The sequence below is a fragment of the Lithobates pipiens genome, unplaced genomic scaffold (assembly GCF_037356315.1).
Source record: "Lithobates pipiens isolate NorthernLeopardFrog02 unplaced genomic scaffold, aLitPip1_a1.2 Scaffold_10, whole genome shotgun sequence".
NCBI lineage: Eukaryota > Metazoa > Chordata > Amphibia > Anura > Ranidae > Lithobates > Lithobates pipiens.
Genome location: NW_027507686.1, coordinates 45,559,767 through 45,583,821, shown reverse-complemented (window position 1 = coordinate 45,583,821; position 24,055 = coordinate 45,559,767). Strand labels below are relative to the sequence as shown.

Here is a 24,055-nt window from a genome sequence, read left to right as displayed (position 1 = left end):
AAAAAATTACCTTTTTTTAAAAAAATGGGGATATTTATTATAGCAAAAAGTACAAAATATTGTGTTTTTTTTTTTCAAAATTGTCGCTATTTGTTTGCTTATAGCGCAAAAAATAAAAACCGCAGAGGTGATCAAATACCACTAAAAGAAAGCTTTATTTGTGGGGAAAAAAGGACGTCAATTTTGTTTGGGTGCAACGTCGCACAACCGCGCAATTGTCAGTTAAAGCGACGCAGTGCCGAATCACAAAAAATGGCCTGGTCATTCAGCAGCCAAATCTTCCGGGGCTGACGTGCGTAAACAGGGGGAGCCTTCAACATCATCTTTCAGCCACATATAAAGCAGTTTCAACATCTGTACCCTGGCATTGATTAGGAGACCATGAGCAGCAGTATACAACACCCAGTCATTTTGGGGCAAAGTCACACAGCTGCCTGCGATGGCGAGAAAGCTTTCAGAACCTGACCGCATGCAAATATGGCGGCTTTATCATAAAGCGATAAAAACTGTTCTCTACTTGTTTGGCTATAGATACGCCCACCTGTCAAATATCTGACATTTGTATCCTTCAATACATTTTTTCTCTTATAAAGAATGCATAAAAAAATGATATATGATATATAATGATAATAAATGACATATAAATAAAATAATACCTCAAAGCCAGTAACATTGGCTCCAAGAGCCTCAATTATCCCAGATAGCTCAAAACCAGGGACCAGCGGTGTTTTCGGAGGATTGTCAATGTTTCCTTGTCGGACCATCAAATCAATGAAGTTCAGACCACTACACAGGAAAAAAAGAAAGAAAAGAAATCAGATTATTAAGGCCCGTACACACAATCGGACTTTTTGACAACAAACATGCAAATTAGCTGTTTTGGAGCAACATCCAATCGTGTGTACGCTCCATCGGACAAACTTTTTCATCTGACTTTTGTTGGCTGTGCGAACTAACAAACTTTTTGACAACATAAGTCTGATGGAGCAAAGTCCGATTGTGTGTACACAAAACCATCGGACTTTTGTACAAAGTACAAACACGCATGCTCAGAACCAATACAAAAGATCAGACAACAATACAGAAGTTGACCAAAGGTGGCGCTGGAGTAACTGAACGTCCTTTTTTGAGTCGTGTCGTCAGTACGCTGAAACGTCACTACGTTCGCATTTGTTGCCTAAAAAGTCAGATCGGGTGTATGCAATACAAACTTACTGCCAACGCCCTTTGTACAAACATCCACGGGAAAGTTTGTACAAAGTCTGATCGTGTGTATGAGGCTTTTCAATTAAGATAACCACAACTGGTCCAGTGAAAGCAAGAAGATTCAACATTTCATTACAAGGTTGAAATGGAAATCAAACCATATTTTGGCTTTGGAAAAAGAATCACAGTTGTTACATATTGGTCAGAAATAGTTTGCTGTGTAAAAAGACAAAACAAAAAAAACTGGTGCACACAGAATCTGGTGTAGTTGTGCATAGCAACCAATCAGCTTCTAAAGTCTGCTTGTTCAATTAAGCTTTTCACAATTAAAACCTGGAAGCTGCTTGGTTTCTATGCAGCGCTGCACCAAATTCTATGTGCACCAATTTTAGTAAATCTCCCCCAATATCTGCCAGTCTTTACCATATACAGCGGGTAAAAAGAGTTGAACACGTCACCATTTTTCTAAGTAAATATATTATCAAAAGTATTGGGACACCTGCCTTTACACGCATATGAAATTTAATGTCATCCCAGTCTTGGTCCGTAGGGTTCAATATTGAGTTGGCCCGCCCTTTGCAGCTATAACAGCTTCAACTCTTCTGAGAAGGCTGTCCACAAGGTTTAGGAGTGTGTCTATGGAAATGTTTGACCATTCTTCTAGAAGCGCATTTGTGAGGTCAGGCTCTGATCTTGGACAAGAAGGCCTGGCTCGTCTCCGCTCTAATTCATCCCAGAGGTGTTCTATTGGGTTCAGGTCAGGACTCTGTATAGCGTAGTCAAGTTCCTTCACCACGAACTCCCTCATCCATATCTTTATGGACCTTGCTTTGTGCACTGGTGTGCAGTTGTGTTGGAACAGGAGGGACCATCCCCAAACTGTTCCCACAAAGTTGGGAGCATGAAATTGTCCAAAATATCTTGGTATGCTGATGCCTTAAGAGTTCCCTTCACTGGAACTAAGGGGCCAAGCCCAACCCCTGAAAAACAATCCCACACCATAATCCTCCTGCCACCAAATGATTTGGACCAGTGCTCAAAACAAGGTCCATAAAGACATGGATGAGTGGGTTTGGGATGGAGGAACATGATTTGCCTGCACCTCCTGACCTCAACCCTTTAGAACACATTTGGGAGGTTCAATTAAAATGGAGCTTGTGCGCCAGGCCTTCTCCTCTAATATCAGTGCCTGACCTCACAAATGAGCTTCTGGAAGAATGATCAAACATTCCCATAGACACACTCCTAAACCTTGTGGACAGCCTTCCCAGAAGAGTTGAAGCTGTTATAGCTGCAAAGGGTGGGCCAACTCAATATTGAACCCTACGGACCAAGACTGAGATGCCATTAAAGTTCATGTGCATGTAAAGGCAGGTGTCCCAATACTTTTGACAATTCAGTGTACAATTTCTAAGGGTGCTATTCAGATGAAATTTTCACCACATGTCGGTAACAACCCATGCAATCCATACATACAAAAAAAAATCCAAACAAATACATTCAGAAATTAAGTTATGTGTAATAAAATGGAATGACACAGGGAAAAAGTATTGAACACATGAACAAAGGGAAGTGCAAACAGGCATGGAAAGCCTAAAATCTCTCAGTAATTAGAAAGCAATCCTGCCCCTTGTCAGTGCAAATTAATATCAGCTGGTTCAGTCTCAACTAACTGATGGCCTATAAAAGGGTGTCTCATTACGAAGGTGTCACACAAGAAACATCTAATCATGGTTAAAAGTTAAAAGAGCTCTCTCATGACCTTCGCAATCTTATTGTTGCAAAACATACTGATGACATTGGTTACAGAAGAATTTCTAAACTTCTGAATTCTCCAGTGAGCACTGTTGGGGCCATAATCCGGAAGTGGAAAGAACATAATTTCATCATAAACCGGCCACAACAAGGTGCTCCTCGCAAGATTTCTGACAGAGGAGTGAAAAGAATTATCAGAAGAGTTGTAAGAACCAAGGACATCTTGTGGAGAGCTTCAGAAAGACCTGGAACTAGCATTGTTTCAAAGAAAATAATAATAATGCACTCAACCGCAATGGCATGTATGCATGCTCACCACGCAAGACTTTATTGCTGAAGAAAAAACATGAAGCTCGTTTAAAATTTACTGCACAGAATTTAGACAAGCCTGTGAAATACTGGGAGAATATAGCCTGATCAGATGAGGACAAAATGTAACTCTTTGGTTGCCATAATACACACCATGTATCGAGGTCAAATGGCACTGGACATCACCCCAAAAACACCCCCATACCAACAGTGAAGTTTGGAGGTGGGAACATCATGGTGTGGGGCTGTTTTTCAGCATACGGTGCTGGCAAACTTCATGTCATTGAAGGAAGGATGAATGGAAAAATATACCAAGACATTCTTGATAAGAACCTGCTGCCCTCTACCAGGATGATGAAGATGAAACGAGGAAGGGCATTTCAGTAAGACAATGATCGCAAACACAAAGCGAAAAACTCTCAATTGGTTTCAAAGAATGAAAATAAATCATATTATCACTATTACTATCATTGCCCATAAGTGCGTCTATCAGTGCCACCATATGTGCTGCATATCAGTGCCCATCAGTGTGGCATATTAGTGCCTCCTCATCAGTGCACATCAGTATAGGAGAAAAATAACTTATTTACAAAATTTTCTAACAGAAAAAAAAAATTTCTTTAAAATTTTCAGTCTTTTTTCATTTTTAAAAAAAAAAACAAAAAAAAAAAACAGTAAATAAATACTACTAAAAAAAGCTATATTTATGTGAAAAATATTACAAAAATTTAATTTGGGTACAGTGTTGCATGACACGCAATTGTCATTCAAAATGTGACAGCTCTGAAAACTGGCCTGGGGTGAAGGGGGTGACAATTCCTGGTATTGAAGCGGGTAAAGAAAATATAGAAAATGTACTCCATAAAGTGAAAAAAGGATGAACAGGACAAAGAAGTATGGTAGCCCATCATAAGAGCCTGTAAGGCCGCGTACACACGCGCGGACTGTTCGCCCAACTTTGTCCGTCCAACAGTTTCGGCAAACAGTCCGCTCAAAATTAGCATGGACGGACATGGCCACACACGACGAACGAACAGTTTGCTGAAACCGTGCGCGATGACGTGAACGGCACGTACGACGGGACGAAAAATACGACGTCCTATACACTGCATTATAACTTTCGGCGTGTAAATCCTTTCTGAGCATGCGCGGAACTTAGTTTGACGAACAAGCCTACACACGAGCGGACTGTTCGCTGAAACAAGGTTTCAGCGGACAGTTTTTCGGAAATTCCGTAAAACCTTGTTCGTCAAACTGTCCGCTGAAACTGTCCGCTGAAAGCCCACACACGAGCGGACTGTCCGCCCAAACACTGTTCAGCGGACAAAGTTGGGTGAACAGTCCGCCCGTGTGTACGCGGCCTTAATGCCTCATTTATGGAAACAAAACACAAAGTTAAAAATGACCATACAATTTTTGTACAATTCCTTCTGAATTGGCTGAAATTTCGTTCTTTGGGTGGCCCTGTTGGCACCACCAAAATTTACAAAAAGTATTTTTTCATTTGAATTTTGCCAATCCAGACTGAAGAATTCTTGCCCAAACACCTTCTGCATCCAATCAGATGCAGGCACTGTCTGGATAATCTGACATCTGGCTCTCCCCCAGCACAGAACGATCCGGAACTCCCTCTTCTCAGGTCCCCTGGGCTCCTCTTCTCAGTGCACCACCATAAAAAAGCCACTTCCTATGGGCATGCACCTGCTGGCTTGCTCCTGAGCCTGGCTGTGCTTGTCTATTGACACACTTAACTTATAATGATCTTAAAGCATTTGACACGTGTTTGTAGAGCACTACCACATGGCTTTTTCATTGCCTGCACCACCAAAAAAAAATAGAATATAGCCATTCTGAGAGCTCAAACAAGCTTTCTAACTTCTAAAAAAATTATTTAAAACGTGTCTAGACACAAACGTTGAAGGCATTTTATCCTCCATGCCCATGTGAACATAAAGAACCTGATTGCATATTTTGATCCTGCAGTTATTTCATTGCACTCTCTTTTCTGCCTTCGCCATGTTAATCTGCGTTGGTCACAATTGCCCCCACCTTTGTGATTCTTCCTACATCGCCATTATCCATCTCCCCCTCCAGAGTGATAACTTGACTTAGTTAACCTGTCATATATTATATGCTTGCCTGGTGGCCAAGAGAGATGACTGAGGGGGGGGTCAGATGTTCAGCCACATCTGGATGACTATTGGCACCTTTACAAGAGTACGGCAATGGCTGAATTTTAAGTAGGGCCATTAGGAGCCTCCTGCCTCTTTCCCTATACTTCATTTCTCCCCAGAAATAATTAAACATTCTGCTTTAAATGCCTCCATGGGAAAGTTAAATATGCATAGACAGCAGAAAGGCTTCTGGTCCTCTAGCAGTAGAGAAAGTCACATATATCTCATGCAGTGGTCTACACTGAGCTCTGTTGACTTCACGCTGGCACTGCCCATTAGAAGTCGAAGGAATACATGACAGTTGTAAAGCTGCCAATGCAAAAAGGGACATAAACCCCGTATATGATCGCTGTGTTTTGCCTTCTGTAAATAATGCATGAATAATCAGCGACGATCCTCAGGGATGACTAGTGAGACATTTTACTTCATTTGCATTCCATTAGGACAGAGCTACGGTAGAGGAATATTAGAGCATGGCTTACAGAAAGCAACTCCATGCAAATTTATAAGACGCCCTTTGGTTCACTTGCGTATTTCTTCAAAAGTCCAGAAATATTTTTCATGTGGGTTAATACAATCACAAGGGACGTGTCTTGAATGAATTGGAAGCGTCTGCGCTGTATGATAATAGGAAGAGGTTCATCTGAGGATATTCTGAATTATGAACCCTTTTACCAAGCTGATATTAACCCCCTTATGTGGGTTTGCTTCTGTTAACCACCTATGGCATGTATATTTTATAGCAGAAACACAAACCCTCCTGCGCACAAGTCAGTTACCAGGTGGACTAAAAGTTCAGACTGGAAGATGCCTTCAGACCTTGCTTCCCTCAAGGGTACGGAAGTCCTAGTGGTCAGAAAAACAAGAAGAAAAAGAGGGCGCAACAGTCTTGTGCATTATCCTTTAAAAAGTTTTTATTATTAAAAATAAGGTAAAAATACTACTCACAAATGTGTGGAAAAAAGTTTGCAAATACAAACGATCTCCAGATGACAACAATTGGTTGACTCCAGATGGTACACAGGATATATCGAGGGCCACTACCACCTTGGCCAGGCTCTGAGGAAGAAGATATCCCTTCGAAACGCGTCAACTGGTAGTGGCCCTCGATATCTCCTGTCTGTCAACCAATTGTTGTCACCTGGAGATCGTTTGTATTTGCAAACTTTTTTCCACACGTTTTGTGAGTAGTATTTTTCCCTTATTTTTAATAAAAAAAATACTTTTAAAGGATAATGCACAAGGCTGGTGCGCCATCTTTTTCTTCTTGTTTTTCATGTATATTTTATGTATGGACCTCAAAACTGTGTTTTTTAAGCAATCATTTATTATATTAAACCCAAAAATAAAAATTTTATATATTGCAGTTAACCAATCCTTAACCACTTCAATACCGAGCACTTCCTACACATTCTTTGTACAGACACACCTCTAGGTCGCCATATTACATTTTACAGAAAATTACAGTGGCTGCAAATTGAAAATGAAAGGTAATTTTTAATAACATTCAATTACAATATGACTTGTGTTGCAATTGTATTCGCTATAGTATTATTTATTTATTTATTTTCCACCTACAACAGTGGAGTTGCCCTTTAACCACTTGCCGACCATATACTGTACATAGTAGCTAGTACATGATCCCGCACTTCCGGGTCTGGGATGCACATGTGCGCCACCGGTGATCCACTCCCGCTGTGATTGGACACAGCGGGAGCCAGTCAGCAGGTCCGGCGAGAGGCAGACTGCCGTTCTGTCAGTAAGGAAGGCACGGATACTGTATTTCGGCAAAGCAGTAACACGGATCTCTGCCTTCCCATAGTACAAGCACCTCCCACATAGTAACCAAGGACCTTTTAGGCACACATTTAACCCTCCAATTGCCCCCATGTTAACCCCTTCCCAGCCAGTGTCATTAGTACCGTGCATATATTTAGCACTGATCACTGTATTAGTGTCACTGATTCCCAAAAAAGTGTCAAAAGTGTCACTTATGCCCCGTACACACGACTAAAACATTTTAGTCGACGAATTGAATACTATTTTAGTCGACTAAAATACGACTGAAACTAAAACAATTGCAGAAGACTAAAATGGGACTAAAACTAAAATGCCATTTTAGTCCTAAGACTAAAATTAACACTGCTTGGCACCCCCCATGTTTTGGAACTACATTTCCCATGATGCTCAACTACACTGCAGAATGCACGAGCATCATGGGAAATGTAGTTCCAAAACATCTGGGGTGCCAAGGTTCGCCATCACTGCTCTATAAGTTGCTGATCACCGTCATTACTAGTAAAAAAAAAAAGAAAAGAAAAATTCCATAAATACTGTATATCCTATAGCTTGTACACACTAAAACTTTTGCACAAACCAATCAATATATGCTTATTGGGATTTTTGTTACCAAAAATATATACATATCGGTCTAAATTTATGAAAACATTTAATTCTTTAAATTTTTCTATTGGATATGATTGTGTCACACACATGTCCCAGAAGGCAACGGGGCTGCTCACCGAAGAGGAGGAAGTGCCGCGGAATAGGAAGAGGCAGATTAGGAAGACTGCCTAGCAACAGGGGTTTCAGGTAAGTTAAAAAATATATATTTTTCAATTTTTTTAAGAATATTAATGCATTTTTTTTTTTGGGTGCCCCTCCACTTTAACCACTTGCCGACCCTATACTGTACATAATACCTAGTACGTGATCCTGCACTACCAGATCTGGGGCGCCCACGCGTGCCACCAGTGATCCGCTCCTGCTGTGATTGGACAACGCGGGAGCCAATCAGCAGGTCTGGCGATTGTTAGGGACACAAGCAAAACAGCGGTCTGCCTATGTAAACGTGGCAGACTGCCATTCTGTCAGTAAGGAAGGCATGGATCCTGTGTTTCTGCAAAGCAGTAACACGGATCTCTGCCTTCCCATAGTACGCCTCCCACACGGTAACCAAGCACATTTTAGGCACAAATTTAACCCTCTGGTCGCCCCGATGTTAACCCCTTCCCAGCCAGTGTCAGTTTATTTGGGTACAGCATTGCGCGACTGCGCAATTGTCAGTTAAAGAGACACAGTGCAAAAAAATGGCCTGGTCATGAAGGGGGGTAATTCTTCCGGAGCGGCAGTAGTTAAGTACAGCGGAAATGGATATGCCACATAAGCATTTTCATCTTTTTCAAACCTTTAGCAGGAACCCAGACCTATGTTACAGTTTTATATTTAGAGACCACAACTATATTCCCTTGACGTGTGTATTTTATTCTGCCTGGTCTCACATTTTTACAAAGATATATATAAATCAGGAGAAGAGATGTCAGCCGTTTCTTTTCCATGCACACAAACACCACATTACAGTATCTGGCTGGAAGCGCGATGCTGGTGATGATACAAATGGCCCAGTTCTGCTCCAGTGCTTCAATTCAAACACATTCCCAGCAAACAAGCCGAGGCTGCAATGATTCAGCAGGGACGCAGCGCGCCCATCCAGGCCTTTTAGTAGGTCTGAATATGACTCATTCTGCATGGCATTTACACTATGTATAATCGGTGCCATCTCATTTCCTACCAGGAACATGATTCACACAATTCTACCCTAAAAGACAGTCGTGCTTGTAGCTTTGTATCAAAGGTAATTGAAATGACACAGATACACTGAGCTGACCTATGTGTGCGTCACGGAGTATATCTGGACAAAGAATATTATATAATGAGGTCGCCACGCTTAAAGAAAAGCAATTTATTTTTTTACTACTTACTTCATGAAAAACTCCAGTCTATTCCTAACTGACACCCATACTTCCTTTCCCTATACACATTAAACATCAAGAAAAAAATAAAAAATAAATTGCAGCCAATATACACTATATTACCAAAAGTATTGGGACGCCTGCCTTTACACGCAAATGAAGTTTAACTTGTTCAGATCCACGCTATAGCCGAATGATGGCTACAGCGCGGACCTACTTTACCTGGAGTCTATTGATATCCTCCTGTGCCCAAGTGGCCTGCGCTCTGTGATCAGCGCGTCTATGATCCTGGCCCCTTACCACGTGATCAGCTGTCAGCCAATGACAGCTGATCGTGTGATGTAAACAGAGCCGGTAATCGGCTATTATTTCTCCTCGCGCTGACAGTATAAGGAGAAAAAAAAGCTGATCACCGGCGGCTGTGAGAGGGACATCAATCCCGATCAAGGAGAGCTGCCATCACCTCATCTGTGCCACCTAGCAGTACACAACAGTGCTGGCTACCAGTGACACCCATCAGTGCCCACAGTGTCCCCCATCAGTGCCACCTATCAGTGCCCACAATCAGCGCCTCATCAACAGTGCTGCCCATCAGTGTCACCTACCAGTGCCCATCAGTGCCACCTATCACTGCCATATATCAGTGGTACCTATCAGTAACACCTATCAGTGCATATCAGTGTCACCCATCAGGGTTCATCAGTGGACATCAGTACCGCCTTATCTGTCCCCATCAGTGCCGCCTTATCTGTTCCCATCAGTGCCGCCTTATCTGTCCCCATCAGTGCCGTCTTATCTGTTCCCATCAGTGCCGCCTTATCTGTCCCCATCAGTGCCGCCTTATCTGTCCCCATCAGTGCCGCCTTATCTGTCCCCATCAGTGCCGCCTTATCTGTCCCCATCAGTGCCGCCTTATCTGTCCCCATCAGTGCCACCTTATCTGTTCCCATCAGTGCCACCTTATCTGTTCCCATCAGTGCCAACTTAACTGTGCCTCTCAGTGCCCATCAGTGCAGCCTATCAGTGCCACCCATCAGTGTTATCGTATCAGTGGCCATCAGTACCACCTTATCTGTCCCCATCAGTGCTGCCTTATCTGTTCCTATCAGTGCTGCCTTAACTGTGCCTATCCGTGCCCATCAGTGCAGCCTATCAGTGCACACCAGTGCCGTCTCATCAGCGCATATCAAGGAAGGAGAAAACTTACCTGTTTGCAAAATTTTATAACAAACTATGAAACATGATTTTTTTTTTTCAAAATTTTCCATCTTTTTTTGTTTGTTTAGCAAAAAATAAAAACCCCATCTGTGATTAAATACCACCAAAAGAAAGCTCTATTTCTGTGAAAAAAAATAAAAATTGAATTTGGGTACAGTGTTGTATGACTGCACAATTGTCATTCAAAGTGTGACAGCGCTGAAAGCTGAAAATTGGTCTGGGCAAGAGGGGGTTTAAATTAAGTGCCCAGGAAGCAAGTGGTTAATTGCATCCCAGTCTTAGTCCATAAGTTTCAATATTGAGTTGGCCCACCCTTTGCAGATATAAGAGCTTCAACTCTTCTGGGAAGGCTGTCCACAAGGTTTAGGAGTGTGTCTATGGGAATGTTTGACCATTCTTCCAGATGTGCATTTGTGAGGTCAGGCACTGATGTTGGACAAGAAGGCCTGGCTCGCAGTCTCTGCTCTAATTTATTCTAAAGGTGTTCTATCTGGGGTGAGGTCAGGACTCTGCGCAGGTCAAGTTCCTCCACCCCAAACTTGCTCATCCTTGTCTTTATAGACCTTGCTTTCTCCAACAGGTTTTGGGGCAAGCACTAACATTTATTGGGCAATGAAAATCCAAAGAGTGTCCCAGACACTGTTTATGGATTGCCCAGACTATCTGTAGCTTATCACCCTCCTTACAGACAGGGTTTGGAGCACCACATTGCAATGCCCTACGCCACCCCTCATTACCTGCGAATGTGGCCTGAGCTTAGAAGCGCCAGCCAAGCACCCAAAAACTGCCAGAAAATGTTGCAGTGTGTACAAGGCCTAATTATAAAACTTCTTTAAAGTGGGAGTCCGCCGTTTTTTTTTTTTTTAAAGCCAGCAGCTACAAATACTGCAGCTGCTGACTTTTAAAATAATGACACTTACCCGCCCAGCGCGCCCGCGATGTCGGCACCCGAAGCCGATCTCTCGCCGCCATCTTGGGTATGAGAATCAGGAAGTGGAGCCTTTCGGCTTCATTTCCCGGTTCCCTACTGCGCATGCGCGAGTCGCGCTGTGCAATAAGGATGGTCCCCGCTGTCTCTGGGATCCGTGTGATTCCCAGCAGGCAGCGGGGGGCCTTCGGAAAGGGGCGTAGATTCTGCGGAAAGGGGCGTACCTTCTGCAGAATCTATGCCGGAAGTGGGTGCAGATACCTGTACTGTACAGGTACCTGCACCCCCCTCCCCCCTGAAAGGTGCCAATTGTGGCGCCGGAGGGGGGGAGGGTTCCAATGAGCGGAAAGGTCCACTTTAGGGTGGACCTCCGCTTTAATGCCAGACCATACTTTAAAATCCTTGAACATTGCAACTAAATGGAGAGTTACCGATCTCTCTAACCTTCGCCACACAGGCGTAGCCTCTTGTAAATATGCATTTAAAATATAAAGTTGGTCTACAGAATGTCCTGACTTGTTTCTAGACATAAAAATAAGCGGAAACGAGTTTGTAGACAAAGTGCTCATTATTTCTGCTGAAATTTTTGTATAAGAGCGATTGCAGTTATTATGTTTATTTCAAAGAACGTCACTAAAGATGCAATGTGAAATGTGCCTTTCTGGCTTTTTGCCCAGAATAATACAACAAAAGGGTAACAAGACATTCACCAACATTAAACCTGACACAAATGCTACTGTTACTATGGCGACAGTTACCCAGATTAAAGTGAGTAAGCAGAATGATCACATGAGCCTGAATAAATAGCTGGAATACCTCTTAGCATACTATATTCTCAGCATTGTTATGTGTTTAACAAAAGTAAAGGACGTGATTCTTAAACAGGGGCTTGCCCGTAGACCAAGTAGAAGGGGTTACATATTTGGGGGGTGAGCTGCCGTAGAACAACCGCCATTACAGGGTCCTGGGATGAGGGGTCACCTTGGCTCTACCTGCCTTTTCTGTGGGCTCAAGTGGAACAGTGCCAATCAGTGGCAGCTGGTGCTTAAAATTTTTTTGGGGGGGCACAAACAAACTGAAAAATCCTGAAAAAAACCCCATCAATTGCAGCCACTGTGCCAACAAACGCAGGCCACTCTGCCATCAAACGCAGCCACTGTGCCCATCAATTGCCGCCACTGTGCCCATCAAACGCAACCACTGTGCCCATCAAACACAGCCACTGTGCCATCAATTGCTGCCACTGTGCCCATCAATTGCTGCCACTGTGCCCATCAAAAGCAACCACTGTACCCATCAAACACAGTCTCTGTGCCATCAAACGCCGCCACTGTGCCCATCAGTTGCCACACTGTGCCCATCAAACGCAACCACTGTGCCCATCAAATGCAACCACTGTGCCCATCAAACACAGCCACTGTGCCATCAAACGCAGCCACTATGCCTATCAATTGCTGTCACTGTGCCCATCAATTTCCGCCACTGTGCCCCTCAAATGCAGCCACTGTGCCCCTCAAATGCAGCCACTGTGCCCATCAATTGCCACCACTGTGCCCATCAATTGCCGCCACTGTGCCATCAAATGCAGCCACTATGCCATCAAATGCAGCCACCCATAAAATGCAGCCACTGTGCCCCATAAAATTGCCGCCACTGTGCCCATCAATTGCCGCCACTGTGCCCATCAATCGCTCCCACTGTGCCCCATCAAACGCAGCCAGTGTGCCATATCAAATTCTGCCAGTGTGCCCCCCGCCGTCTGCACCGGTGGAACAGCTCCCAGGTGTCTTCTCCCGTCCTCTGCTATGATTGGACGCCTGGCATCCAATCACAGCGCCTGTCGTTTCAGCCAATTAGGTGACGGGTAACAGATCCGAGCACCTGATTGGCGGTGAGGCAGTTTAGTGTTAGGAAACGAATATTCATTTGCTTTTCTGACACAGCTGAGTTACCTGCATGGCGCTCGCAAGTCACCTTTTTTGACGCCTATTAGAGCTTATGGTTCCAATCGGGGCTTCAAAACCAATCCCTACCGCTGTAATTCAGGCGCTGTGTGCCCGAAAAAGAGGCCAAGTCCCTGAATAGGGGGTGGCAGCGGCAGCCATAGATAGATTCATGCAATGCATGAATCTATCCATTGATGAGAGGGGGTGTCGCCGTGCGCCCTTAAAGTGGTTGTAAACCCTTACAACACACTTTGACCTACAGGTAAGCCTAGATTAAGGCTTACCTGTAGGTCCAAGAAATATCTCCTAAACCTACATGGTTTAGGAGATATTTGCGGAAAGACAGGCACCACTGTCTACGGCGCATGCGTCGTAGACAGTGGCGTGCAGGTGCACTGATCGCGGCACCGTCAATGGCGAATATGCCACGCGTGGCGGCTCCCGCATGCACGGGAGTGACGTCATCACGGCTTCGCCGAATGACAGCGGCGGAGCAGCGAGACCCACCGAGAAGATGGATGTGCCAGACTACAGGGGACAATGGTGACATCACTGGCTCCTGTGTCAGGTAAGTGACACATAATGGACTACTATGCGATGCATAGTAGTCCATTATGCTTTACCTTTGCAGGGAATGAAAGAGGAAGTAAACTCATCAGGGTTTACTTCCTCTTTAATGCATGGGCTGCCACTGGTGCCAATGCTATTAGGTTTCAGGAAGGTAGTGCCTGTCCTCACCTGCCAGTGTCCACTATTAGGCATTATGTCCATTTGTCCAACTGGCATACAAAAACTTTTGTTGGCTTTCCAGATTTTGGTCCCAGACTGCATCAAGATAACAAAGAATTAACAAAGAATAACAAAGAAATAAAGATTACAAAAAAGAAGAAAAGAAGGAATTCAATTGTTGCACGATACTCAAGTACAGCATTCTAGGGCTTGTGCACACCAGCTTCAGCTTTTTTGTTAAGGTGTACCTGAGTCCTGACCACAGGCCTTAAAGTGTCACTAAACCCACATCATTAAACACTATCAATAAATGGTGTATGACATGCTGTTCATACTCACTCAGTCGCTATGGGATTCGTTTTCTGTATTCTGCAAAAACATCCTGGTTGATTCTGCTGTTTGCTATTTCCACCTTCTGTTCATGTCCCCAATGCAGCTAGGGATTTTGTAGAGCAGTGTTGGCAGCTCTGCACATGCTCAGTTTTCAGTGAGTTTCTATGCTGAGCATTTCCTCCCTATTACACCTGAGCAGCCCATGTCACTATAGAGTCACACATGTGGATGTATGCACAGTCTGAAAGGACAACCCACTCCCTCCCTCACCCTCCATGCCCACTAACCAGCTAAACATAATGGGGAGAGGGATATTACATGAAGATTGATGGAGGCTTCACCTCCCTGTTATTCTACAACATAGGCTGGAGGGGCATGAAACAGCTTGTCATGACAGAAATCCACCCACACCATATATATATATATATATATAATATAATAATAATTATTTGATTTAAAATATATATTTATATGATGACGCAAAAGTTTTATCTTGATATGAATTATTTATTTTTACTCTGTATCCCATAGGCTGTTTTTTTTATATAACATAACTTCCAGGTGTATTTCCGTTTCAAACAGGTCCACTCTCTCTTCGTTGATTTTATTTGGGCACGTAAATGCCCGCGACTCCCCCGTCGACAACTCTCGCTTCCCAAGCAATCTGGAGATCTAGCAGTCCCATATGTCCATAAATATTACCAAGTAACTCATTTAGATAGGCTAATCAACTGGTGTTGTCATCAGAGCACCAAACTTTGGTCCCAACTTGAACAAGCTCAAAGTAGTGTGCCACTTCTGGGGGCACCATGGTGCTATGAGGCATTGCCACGCGCTTTGAAGTTACATCCTCTGCTAAGACCTATGACGCGAATATGTTCATATCTAATTACACATACCTCCCTCTCCTCTCGGGACTCTCCCTTATTTCAAATATTAGGGAATCTGCAATTCTCCCTAGGCCTGCATCATGCAACCTTTCGAACCTTGCTCACATCCAGTTGCTATCGAGTTTGTCACTTTCTGCCAACAGACACCTGGCCTTCTATCCCCTCCCCAATGGACCCTTCAGGTCCATTTTGCTTAAACATTTGGAGAGCTCTCCAGCTACACCATTTCCTACATATTCCCTATCTTCTCCACAAAATTTTGGTATCTACCTTGGAGGAATATTGCTCAGATGATGGGGCCTTGCCCCATGTCCTTTCTAAAACTTACAACCTACTGATCACTCCTCTGGAAGATCATCTACTGCCCTGTTTAATGAAATGGGAATCTGATCTAGACCGCACTTTTTGACTGGACCAACAAGCTAACATTATCAGATTCTCCCTTAAATCCTCAATTTGTACGAGGATCTAGGAAACCAATTTTAAACTTCTGACACAGTGGTATCACACTTCGTCCCTGTTACATAAATTCTTCCCAACCAATACTGACCGATGTTGGAGATGCCAGGTGGGATGAGGGATGTGACTTCACGTCTTTTGGTTCTGTCCCAAACTTGACCATTTTTGGAAGGAGCTTTGGGGTATTGTTCAAAAATTCCCTGATTACGGGATTCCTGATGATCTGGCTTTTTTTCCTTCTAAGTGTCTCAGCCATTCCAGTAAAAATGTACAAACAATCAATTATCCATCACCTTATGAACGCTGCCAAGTCTTGCATTCCCTCTTAACTGGAAGCATCCACAGCCATCGAAAATTGGTCTCTGGCTTAACAAAGTTGAAGAAATAAACAAGATGGAGGACTTGGTCCTCACATCGCAGCATAAACGTGAAAAGTACTCTAAAACTTGGACATTATGGAATCAGTTTGTCTACTCTGAAGAGGGTAAAGCTCTTTTTGAATCAAAAATTAGCCGATCGTAAGCTGCTCCAGAGTTCCACCTTCAGGCTACTATGGTTGTTTGTTTATATTTAGTATTCATGTATCAGTTGCTTTATGACTGTTCTATGTATACTGGTGTACCAATAATTTTGTACCACTGTCTTATTGAGCTGCACTTGCCTTTTCTGCTGGAAAATAAAATATTTAAAGAAAAAAATTACGGGCATAATTCCAATGTACATTGGCCCAGAGCAATGAATGGCTGTACATTAGATGTACGTGGGTATATGCCATACAGTGCAAACAGGCATGGGTGTAAATCCCTTGGTGTACACCAAGTTGTGTATTTTAAGCAAGTGCGGTGTATACCCGTGTACAGCTAACATACAGCCAGCGTACAGCCAATTATGACTATGGGCTGCCGTACACTGCAGCTTTGTTTCCTGGGCATGGAAATACACCTGCAATTTCACCTGGGGCTTTCACATTGGAGTGGCAGGAGAGGCGCTTTACAGGCGCATTGCAGGTGCTATTTTTAGCGATATTTTACAAAATGTGTGCACTCCACTGGTGTCTTCCATGTATCTGGGACCTGGCACAGCATCTGCGCAGGCACAGAGGATTTCTGCACATGTGCACACATGTCGTCAGCTTCTGGCTCATTGCCACTATAGTGGCATGCATGCACAGATGCGACTTAGTGACACATTTCCTCCTGGGAAAGCAGTGATGTAGCAATCCCAGCAAGCAGCTGGACTAAGCCTAGACTGGAAACCAGGAATTGTTGCCTTGCAGTACAATAAAGAATAAAAAAATAAAAATTATATATTTTTTTATTCCATTTGTGTAAAGGGGGAGGGACAAAAAAAAAATTAAATAGTGAGTTAGACCCCACTGGGCGCTTTTTTTTAGTGCTGTAGCGCCTGCAAAGCGCCCTGAAAGAGCCGTTGCTGTGTCTCCAATGTGAAAGCCCCAAGGGCTTTCACACTGGAGTGGTGCGCTGGCAGGACAGTAAAAAAAGTCCTGCTAGCAGCATCTTTGGAGCGGTGTATACATCGCTCCTGGCCATTGAAATCAATGGGGCAGCACGGCTATCAATGGGGCAGTGCTTTGCAGTGATTTTTTTAACCCTTTCTCGGCCACTAGGGGGGTAAAAGTGCCCCAACAGCACTGTGAAATTGACGGTAAAGCTCCGCTAAAAATATAGTCGCTTTACTGCCGACGCACCCACAGCGCCAGTGTGAAAGGGGTCTTCGGATCTTCTTAAACTCTCTCAGTACCAGTTGCCTAACGGACATGGGACATACTTGAAGTGGTAGTAAAGTCTTCTTTTTAAGGCCTCATGCACCCAGGGCGTTAAAAAAAAGGAGCTGCGAAGCCAGAAAAAAACGCCTATAAAAACTCGTTTTTAGAAGCGTTTTAAATTGGCTTTGATGCGCATTTATCCACATTAGTGTTTAGTAGCGTTTCTCTGCCCTCTTCTGTTTTCCACTCCCAAATCCATTTATTACAGCTTAAAACCACTTGACGCGGCTTAACGCTGTATACAGCATTAACGCGCGTTCAGTCGCTTTAAGGCGCTTTTAGAGCCATGACGCTGCTGCTCCAGAACGCCCTGGCCCTGGGCTTTTTTTGCAGCTCGAAAACGCCTATGTCACTTACAGCTCCTAAAAACCTGAATGCATGGACACATAGAATAACATGGAGAAGTGCTTTTAAGCTATAAAAAAGTCTGATGATCCTAAAAGTGGCAGAAAAAACGCCGTCTGTGCATGAGGCCAAACTTGTACCTATAGGTTTGCCTATAATAAGGCTTACCTGTAGGTAAAATAAATACCTCCTACTGCACAGTTTATGAGATATTTACTCACGGGTATGTGCTCTGAAGAGATGGCATACCCGTGCCATCCCTTCTGAGCTCCGTAACGCAGGAGTGACGTCATCACGGCTTAGCCAATTAGAAGGTCGGAGCATTCGAACCCGGAAAGAAGACCGGGTACAGGTGGAAGCAGATGGAAGCTCTGTCAGCGGTGACAGCGTGCTGCTGGAGGGGTTCGTTCTAAAGTATTTCATGATGTGCTACTATGCATGAATTGCGCGGTCATACAACACTGTACCCAAACTACATTTTTATCATTTTGTTCCCACAAATAGAACTTTCTTTTGGTGGTGTTTTATCACTTCTAGGATTTTTATTTTCTGCTAAACAAATAAAAAAAAAGACCGAAAATTTTGAGAAATATATATATTTTTTTAAACTTCGTAAATAAGTAAGTTTTCTCTTTCACTGATGGACACTGATAAGGCGGCACTGATGGGCACCAATGAGGTGGCACTGATGAGGTGGCATTGATGATAGGCATTAATATGTGGCACTTATGGGCACTGATATGCAGCACTGATGGGTACACATAGGTGGCGCTGAAAGGCGGCATGGATGGGCACTGATAGGTGGCACAGATGGGCACTGATAGGTGACACGGATAGGCACTGATGGGTGGCACAGATGGGCATGGATGGGCACTGATGTACATTAATTGATGGTACAGATGGATGCCAATCAGTGCCAAACAATTGTGGGCACTGACATCCATTGTGGGCACTGATTGGCATCCATTGTGGGCACTGAATGGCATCTCCGGTGGTCTATGTGGCATACCTGGTGGTGACATCCCTGGTGGTCCTAGTGGTGTCCCTGGTGGTCCAGTGTGGGCATCCTCTGGGGGGCTGCACTGATAATCAGCACAGACCCCCCCCCCCCGTCAGAGAAGCAGTTGATCGGCTCTCCTCTACTCGTGTCTGACAGATGCAAGTGAGGAAAAGCCAATCACCGGCTCTTCCTGTTTACACTATGATCAGCCATGATTGGACACGGCTGATTGCGTGGTAAAGAGTCTCCGTGAGAGACTGTCACACTGACACACCGCAACAACGATTGACGCCATGCATGCCCCCGAGCTTGATGTCATATGACATCTGGTCAGGATATTGAAACTACATTGCCACCATCATTTTGCTATATGGCGGGCGGCGAGTGGTTAATGATGAGTAAATAATGTGAATGCAGAAACAGAAGCAAAATCATTTTGACTAAACTTCACCTTTTCTTTTTTCATGCAAGTACCTGAATCTGACCTCATATCCGCCTTCTGCAGTCCCTGTACAGCAGGGCTGGAATGGGAGAGCAAGAATCGGCACAAAACCAACCATTTCATGTGCTGGCAAGGAGCAAACTGACAGAAGGAGAAAGCTGAGTGATAAAGCAAAGACTTTACAAATGTGTTACTTCTCCTTCCCCTGTCCAGCCCGAGGCTGGGGTGGATCCAGGGCAACCAGGGCTCAGAGGAAGTGGGTTGAATGAGGCTGGCCATCATACCGAGGGCACCTAGTGGCAGAAATGCAGTACTGGTTTTGTTTGTTTATATATTTTAATAGATTATTCATTTTTATCTTATTTTTGCCTGGAGTTCTGCTTTGAATGGCCATTTAACCACTCCCCAAAAATCAGAATGGTTGCTAATTTCTTAATATTATTATTCTTATGCTTTTTCCACCCAATAAATGTGGCACTTCATAACCAATTCTGTGAAAGGCGCTTTGGATGAAGAGTAGGTGGCGCTCAGAAATATTGCGTTTTTACATGACTCGGGAGCCGGTCTCCATGGTAACATAACACCCTGAAAATTAAAATATCAAAGTGCCCGTTAAGCTCATGGTTAGCAATGCCGTTCCATCACTTTGTAACTGTCTTTTCAATTCGAGTTACAAAGCGCAAACAATAACCATGGAAGATGGAAATAATAACAGAAAATCATTAGCTTAGAAAATGCAGCCTGACAATCGAACTTGATGGGAAATAGCTGCGAGATCCAGGCTGAAAGATGACATTATGAGTAAAGATATGAGTCGTCTACTGACAGTGACCAATGATGTGCGGTGACCACAGAAGCCAATCACAGCTTAGCTTTCAAAGGATAGTCCATATTGTGAATAGCCGATTGGCTGCTCAGAGCCGTGGTGCAATTTACTGCGGTATGTCCATTATAAGAAGAGTTCAATGTTGTTCATAAAAAATCTGTCACAAGCAAAGTAACACCATACTGTTATATAACCAGTAAAGCTTTGGAAGATTTACCCCCCTTATGACCAGGCCGTTTTTTTGCTTTTTGCCACTGCGTTACTTTAAAGAGGAAGTAAACCCCTTCAAACCACTTTGACCTACAGGTAAGCCTAGATTAAGGCTTACCTGTAGGTCCAAGCAATATCTCCTAAACCTATATGGTTTAGGAGATATTTGCCCGAAAATGGGCACCGCTGTCTACGGCGCATGCGCCGTAGACAGCGGCGCGCAGGCGCACTAAATGCGGCAAGTCCAGGAATGGATTTGCCTAATTTGTCGACTCCCGTGCGCATGCGCGGGAGTGACGTCATCGCGGCTTCGCCGAATGGCAGCGTCGGAGCTGCGAGACGCGACTCCCGTGCGCATGCGCAGGAGTGACGTCATCGCGGCTTCGCCGCTGTCATTGGTCGGAGCTGCGAGACGCCACCAGCAAGATGGACGCGGCGGACTACAGGGATCAGCGGCGACTTCGCTGGCTCCTGTGTCAGGTAAGTGACACATAATGAGCTACTATGCGATGCATAGTAGTCCATTATGCTTTACCTTTGCAGGGAAAAAAAGAGAAAGTAAACCCATCAGGGTTTACTTCCTCTTTAACTGACAACTGTGTGGTCATGCAACGCTGTATATAAATTAAATTTTTATATATATATATATATATATATATATATATATATATATATATACATATTTTTTTTTTTACACAAATAGAGCTTCCTTTTGATGGTATTTTATCATCACTGGGCTTTTTTTGTTTTTTTACACTATAAATGAAAAAAAGTCAGAAACGTTTGAAGAAAAAAAAACAAAAAACAATATTTTCTACTTCCTGCTTCCTGCAATAGTCCTTACTCATCGCAGCTCACCAATAGATGGTATTGGTATGACCCTTCAACTTGATCCTAACCCATTGATAGGCATCCAGAAGAGGGCTGCACTGGATCTGCAGTGCCTTGCGGTCCCCTGGGCTGGTGTAACACGATGTGGACAGGGGACCCCGAGGCACTGCAGATCCAGTGCAGCCCTCTTCTGGATGCCTATCAATGGGTCAGGATCAGGTTGAAGGGTCATACCAATACCATCTATTGGTGAGCTGCAATGAGTAAGGACTATTGCAACAGCGAAGGAGGACTATTCCCCCAAGGCTATACCATCCATCCAGCCCACTACTTATAAACATACAGACCTGACTCGGTTCCATAAGGCTCTGAGGAAGAGGAATAATCCTTGAAATGCGCCAGCCCATTACTCCATCTCACCATCCCATGAGACATGGGTTTTGATTTATGACCTCTTAGCCCTTGTACACACGGTCATTCCGACAACCAAATCCATCGGATTTTGTCGGACGGATTTTGTCCGAAACTGTTGCATACACACGGTCGGACAAAGTTGTCAGAAAATCCGATCGTTCAGAACGTGATGACGTTATTTTGTTACGACCGGACTACGTTCACACTAGTAGCCAATAGCTTTGGTGTAGGAATTTGATCTGAGCATGCGTGGCACTTTGTCCGATCGGAATTCTCTACACATGATCGGAGTATGTCCGATCGGAGCATTTTGTTGGAAAATTTTACCAACAAGTTGGAAAACTTGGTCCGTCGGATACTCCGATGGAAACAGTCCGATGGAGACCACACACAGTCGGAATATACGACAAAACGGTCCGATCAGATACATTCTGTCGGAATCTCCGACCGTGTGTACAAGGGCTTAGAGGAATTATGTGATGTTATTCAAGTTACTACATGTGAGTACTCCACCTACTTCTGTTTTTCAATAAAACTTTTCACCAAGGATAATGCACCAGGCCACGAGCCTTTCTCTTTCTTTCCTTGCTTTAGTTCTTTGAACTCCTCCCAGTTGGCGGAGGCAGCGGGGCGTACAATATCCATCTAGTAAGCACCTTATGGAAGTACAACTAGAGCTGCACGATTAAAAATTGTGATCTCGATTCAACCCCCTGACATCTCTATTGCAGAGTTTGGTGATTGGAGAGTGGAGAGACTTATCTGCTCACTCAGTTGTCAATAGAAAAATTCCAGGCAGTCTGCCAAGTTTTTAACATGAAACATTGTAACTAACTCTTCCTTCTTAGATCAAAGGGATAAACTTTTGTGTGTAAAGAAAAAATCCAGGCAGTCTGCCAAGTTTTTAACATGAAACATTGTAACTAACTCTTCCTTCTTAGATTAAAGGGATAAACTTCTGTGTGTAAAGAAAAAATCCAGGCAGTCTGCCAAGTTTTTAACAAGGTGTAATTGCAGGAAGTTTAACCATGTAAAGTCTAAATCTTTTTCTGACACTTGTTTCTTAAGTTGAAATCAATATTTTTTGCTAGAAAATTACTTGGACATTATATATATTTTAGCAGAGACCCTAGGGAATAAAATGTCAATTGCTGCAATATTAATGTCACACTGTACTTGCCCAGCGGTCTTTCAAACTAATTTTTTTGGGAAAAAATACACTTTAATGAATAAAAAAACGGTTAAAGTTAGCCCAATTTTTTTGTTTTATTGTGAAAGATGATGTTACGTGAGAGAATCGTGATCTATCTTCTAAGCAAAAAAAATTATGATTCTCATTTTAGCCAGAATCGTGCAGCTCATTTATACAACACATTTATACCTAGGCCCTCTGCATAGCAGAAGAGATTTTAGTTCTGTTACAGCGCTCCTAAAGCGCCCCTGCCCATTGAAATCAATGGGCAGTGCCGCCGAACCACCAGCATAGCGCCACTAACTCTTTTTAGGCCACTTTACCGCCAACGTCCCCAACGCCCCAGTGTGAAAGTAGCCTAAATGTCTCCTAAAGTAAAACATACCATTCCGCTACATTAAATAAGTCACATTAATGTGATATTGTTTTAATATTGTTATTGTTTTAATCAGATTACATTTTAGGGTAAAAATATGGGGGTGCGCAATATACATAAAAATTGCGTTGGGAAAATGCATTTTTTCCTAATTTATGATTTTTATTCCCAATAAAACCAAGGAATGAAAGTGATTGAAAAGGTGTTTTTTTTTTCTTTTTTTAATAACAAGCATGTTATAATTACCTGCTCTGTGCAAATGAATTGCACAGAGTGGTCCTGATCCTCCTCTTCTGGGGTCTCTGCTGGTGCTTCTGACTCCTCCTTTTCTTGGTGTGCCACCACAGGAAGCAGCTTCCTATTGAGGTACATCTGTGGGGGTTGATCCAGAGCCATACTGCCTGCGTCAATAGACACAGGCAGCGCGGCTCAGGGAATGCATTAAGGTGAAAGGTGTTTAGGCTTTAGAACCACCTCTTCAAAGTGATATACCTATTGTACGCTGCTGTCTGCTTCCAGGTTTAGGGCACGCGTGTACACAGCAGGAGTCTGTCTGCAAATTTCGGCCAATGATACATGGCTGAGACTTGCTGCTGATTGGCTGTGTGCAATCAACACAGGGCTCTGTACAGAGTGAATGATCTCTCTGTTTCTTATCCCTGCAAACCGGGATCACAAAAAAGAAGGCATTTAATAAAAATAGGCACACAGTACACTTGTTAGGCACACCTGATCACACTAGATGTTAACCCCATTCCCAGCCAGTATAATTAGTACAGTGACAGTGTATATTATTAGCACTGGTCGCTGTATTAGTGTCACTGGTGATGTCAGTTGTAATTAGTCAGTTCCCCCCTAGCGTCAGCTAGTGTCAGATTGTCTACCACACTATTACAATCCCAATAAAAGTCTCTGATCACCGTCATTACTAGAA

The 24,055-nt window shown here is 43.6% G+C and overlaps 1 protein-coding gene across 1 annotated transcript in view; it reads right to left on the bottom strand.

The window, feature by feature from the left end:
• Window positions 1–24,055, bottom strand: part of VAT1L (vesicle amine transport 1 like) — a 120,388-nt gene that overhangs the window by 73,112 nt on the left and 23,221 nt on the right. The window contains exon 2 of the mRNA XM_077454447.1: window positions 657–786. Coding sequence (XP_077310573.1) covers window positions 657–786 — 130 coding nt within the window. The remainder of the gene's footprint in view (window positions 1–656; window positions 787–24,055) is intronic.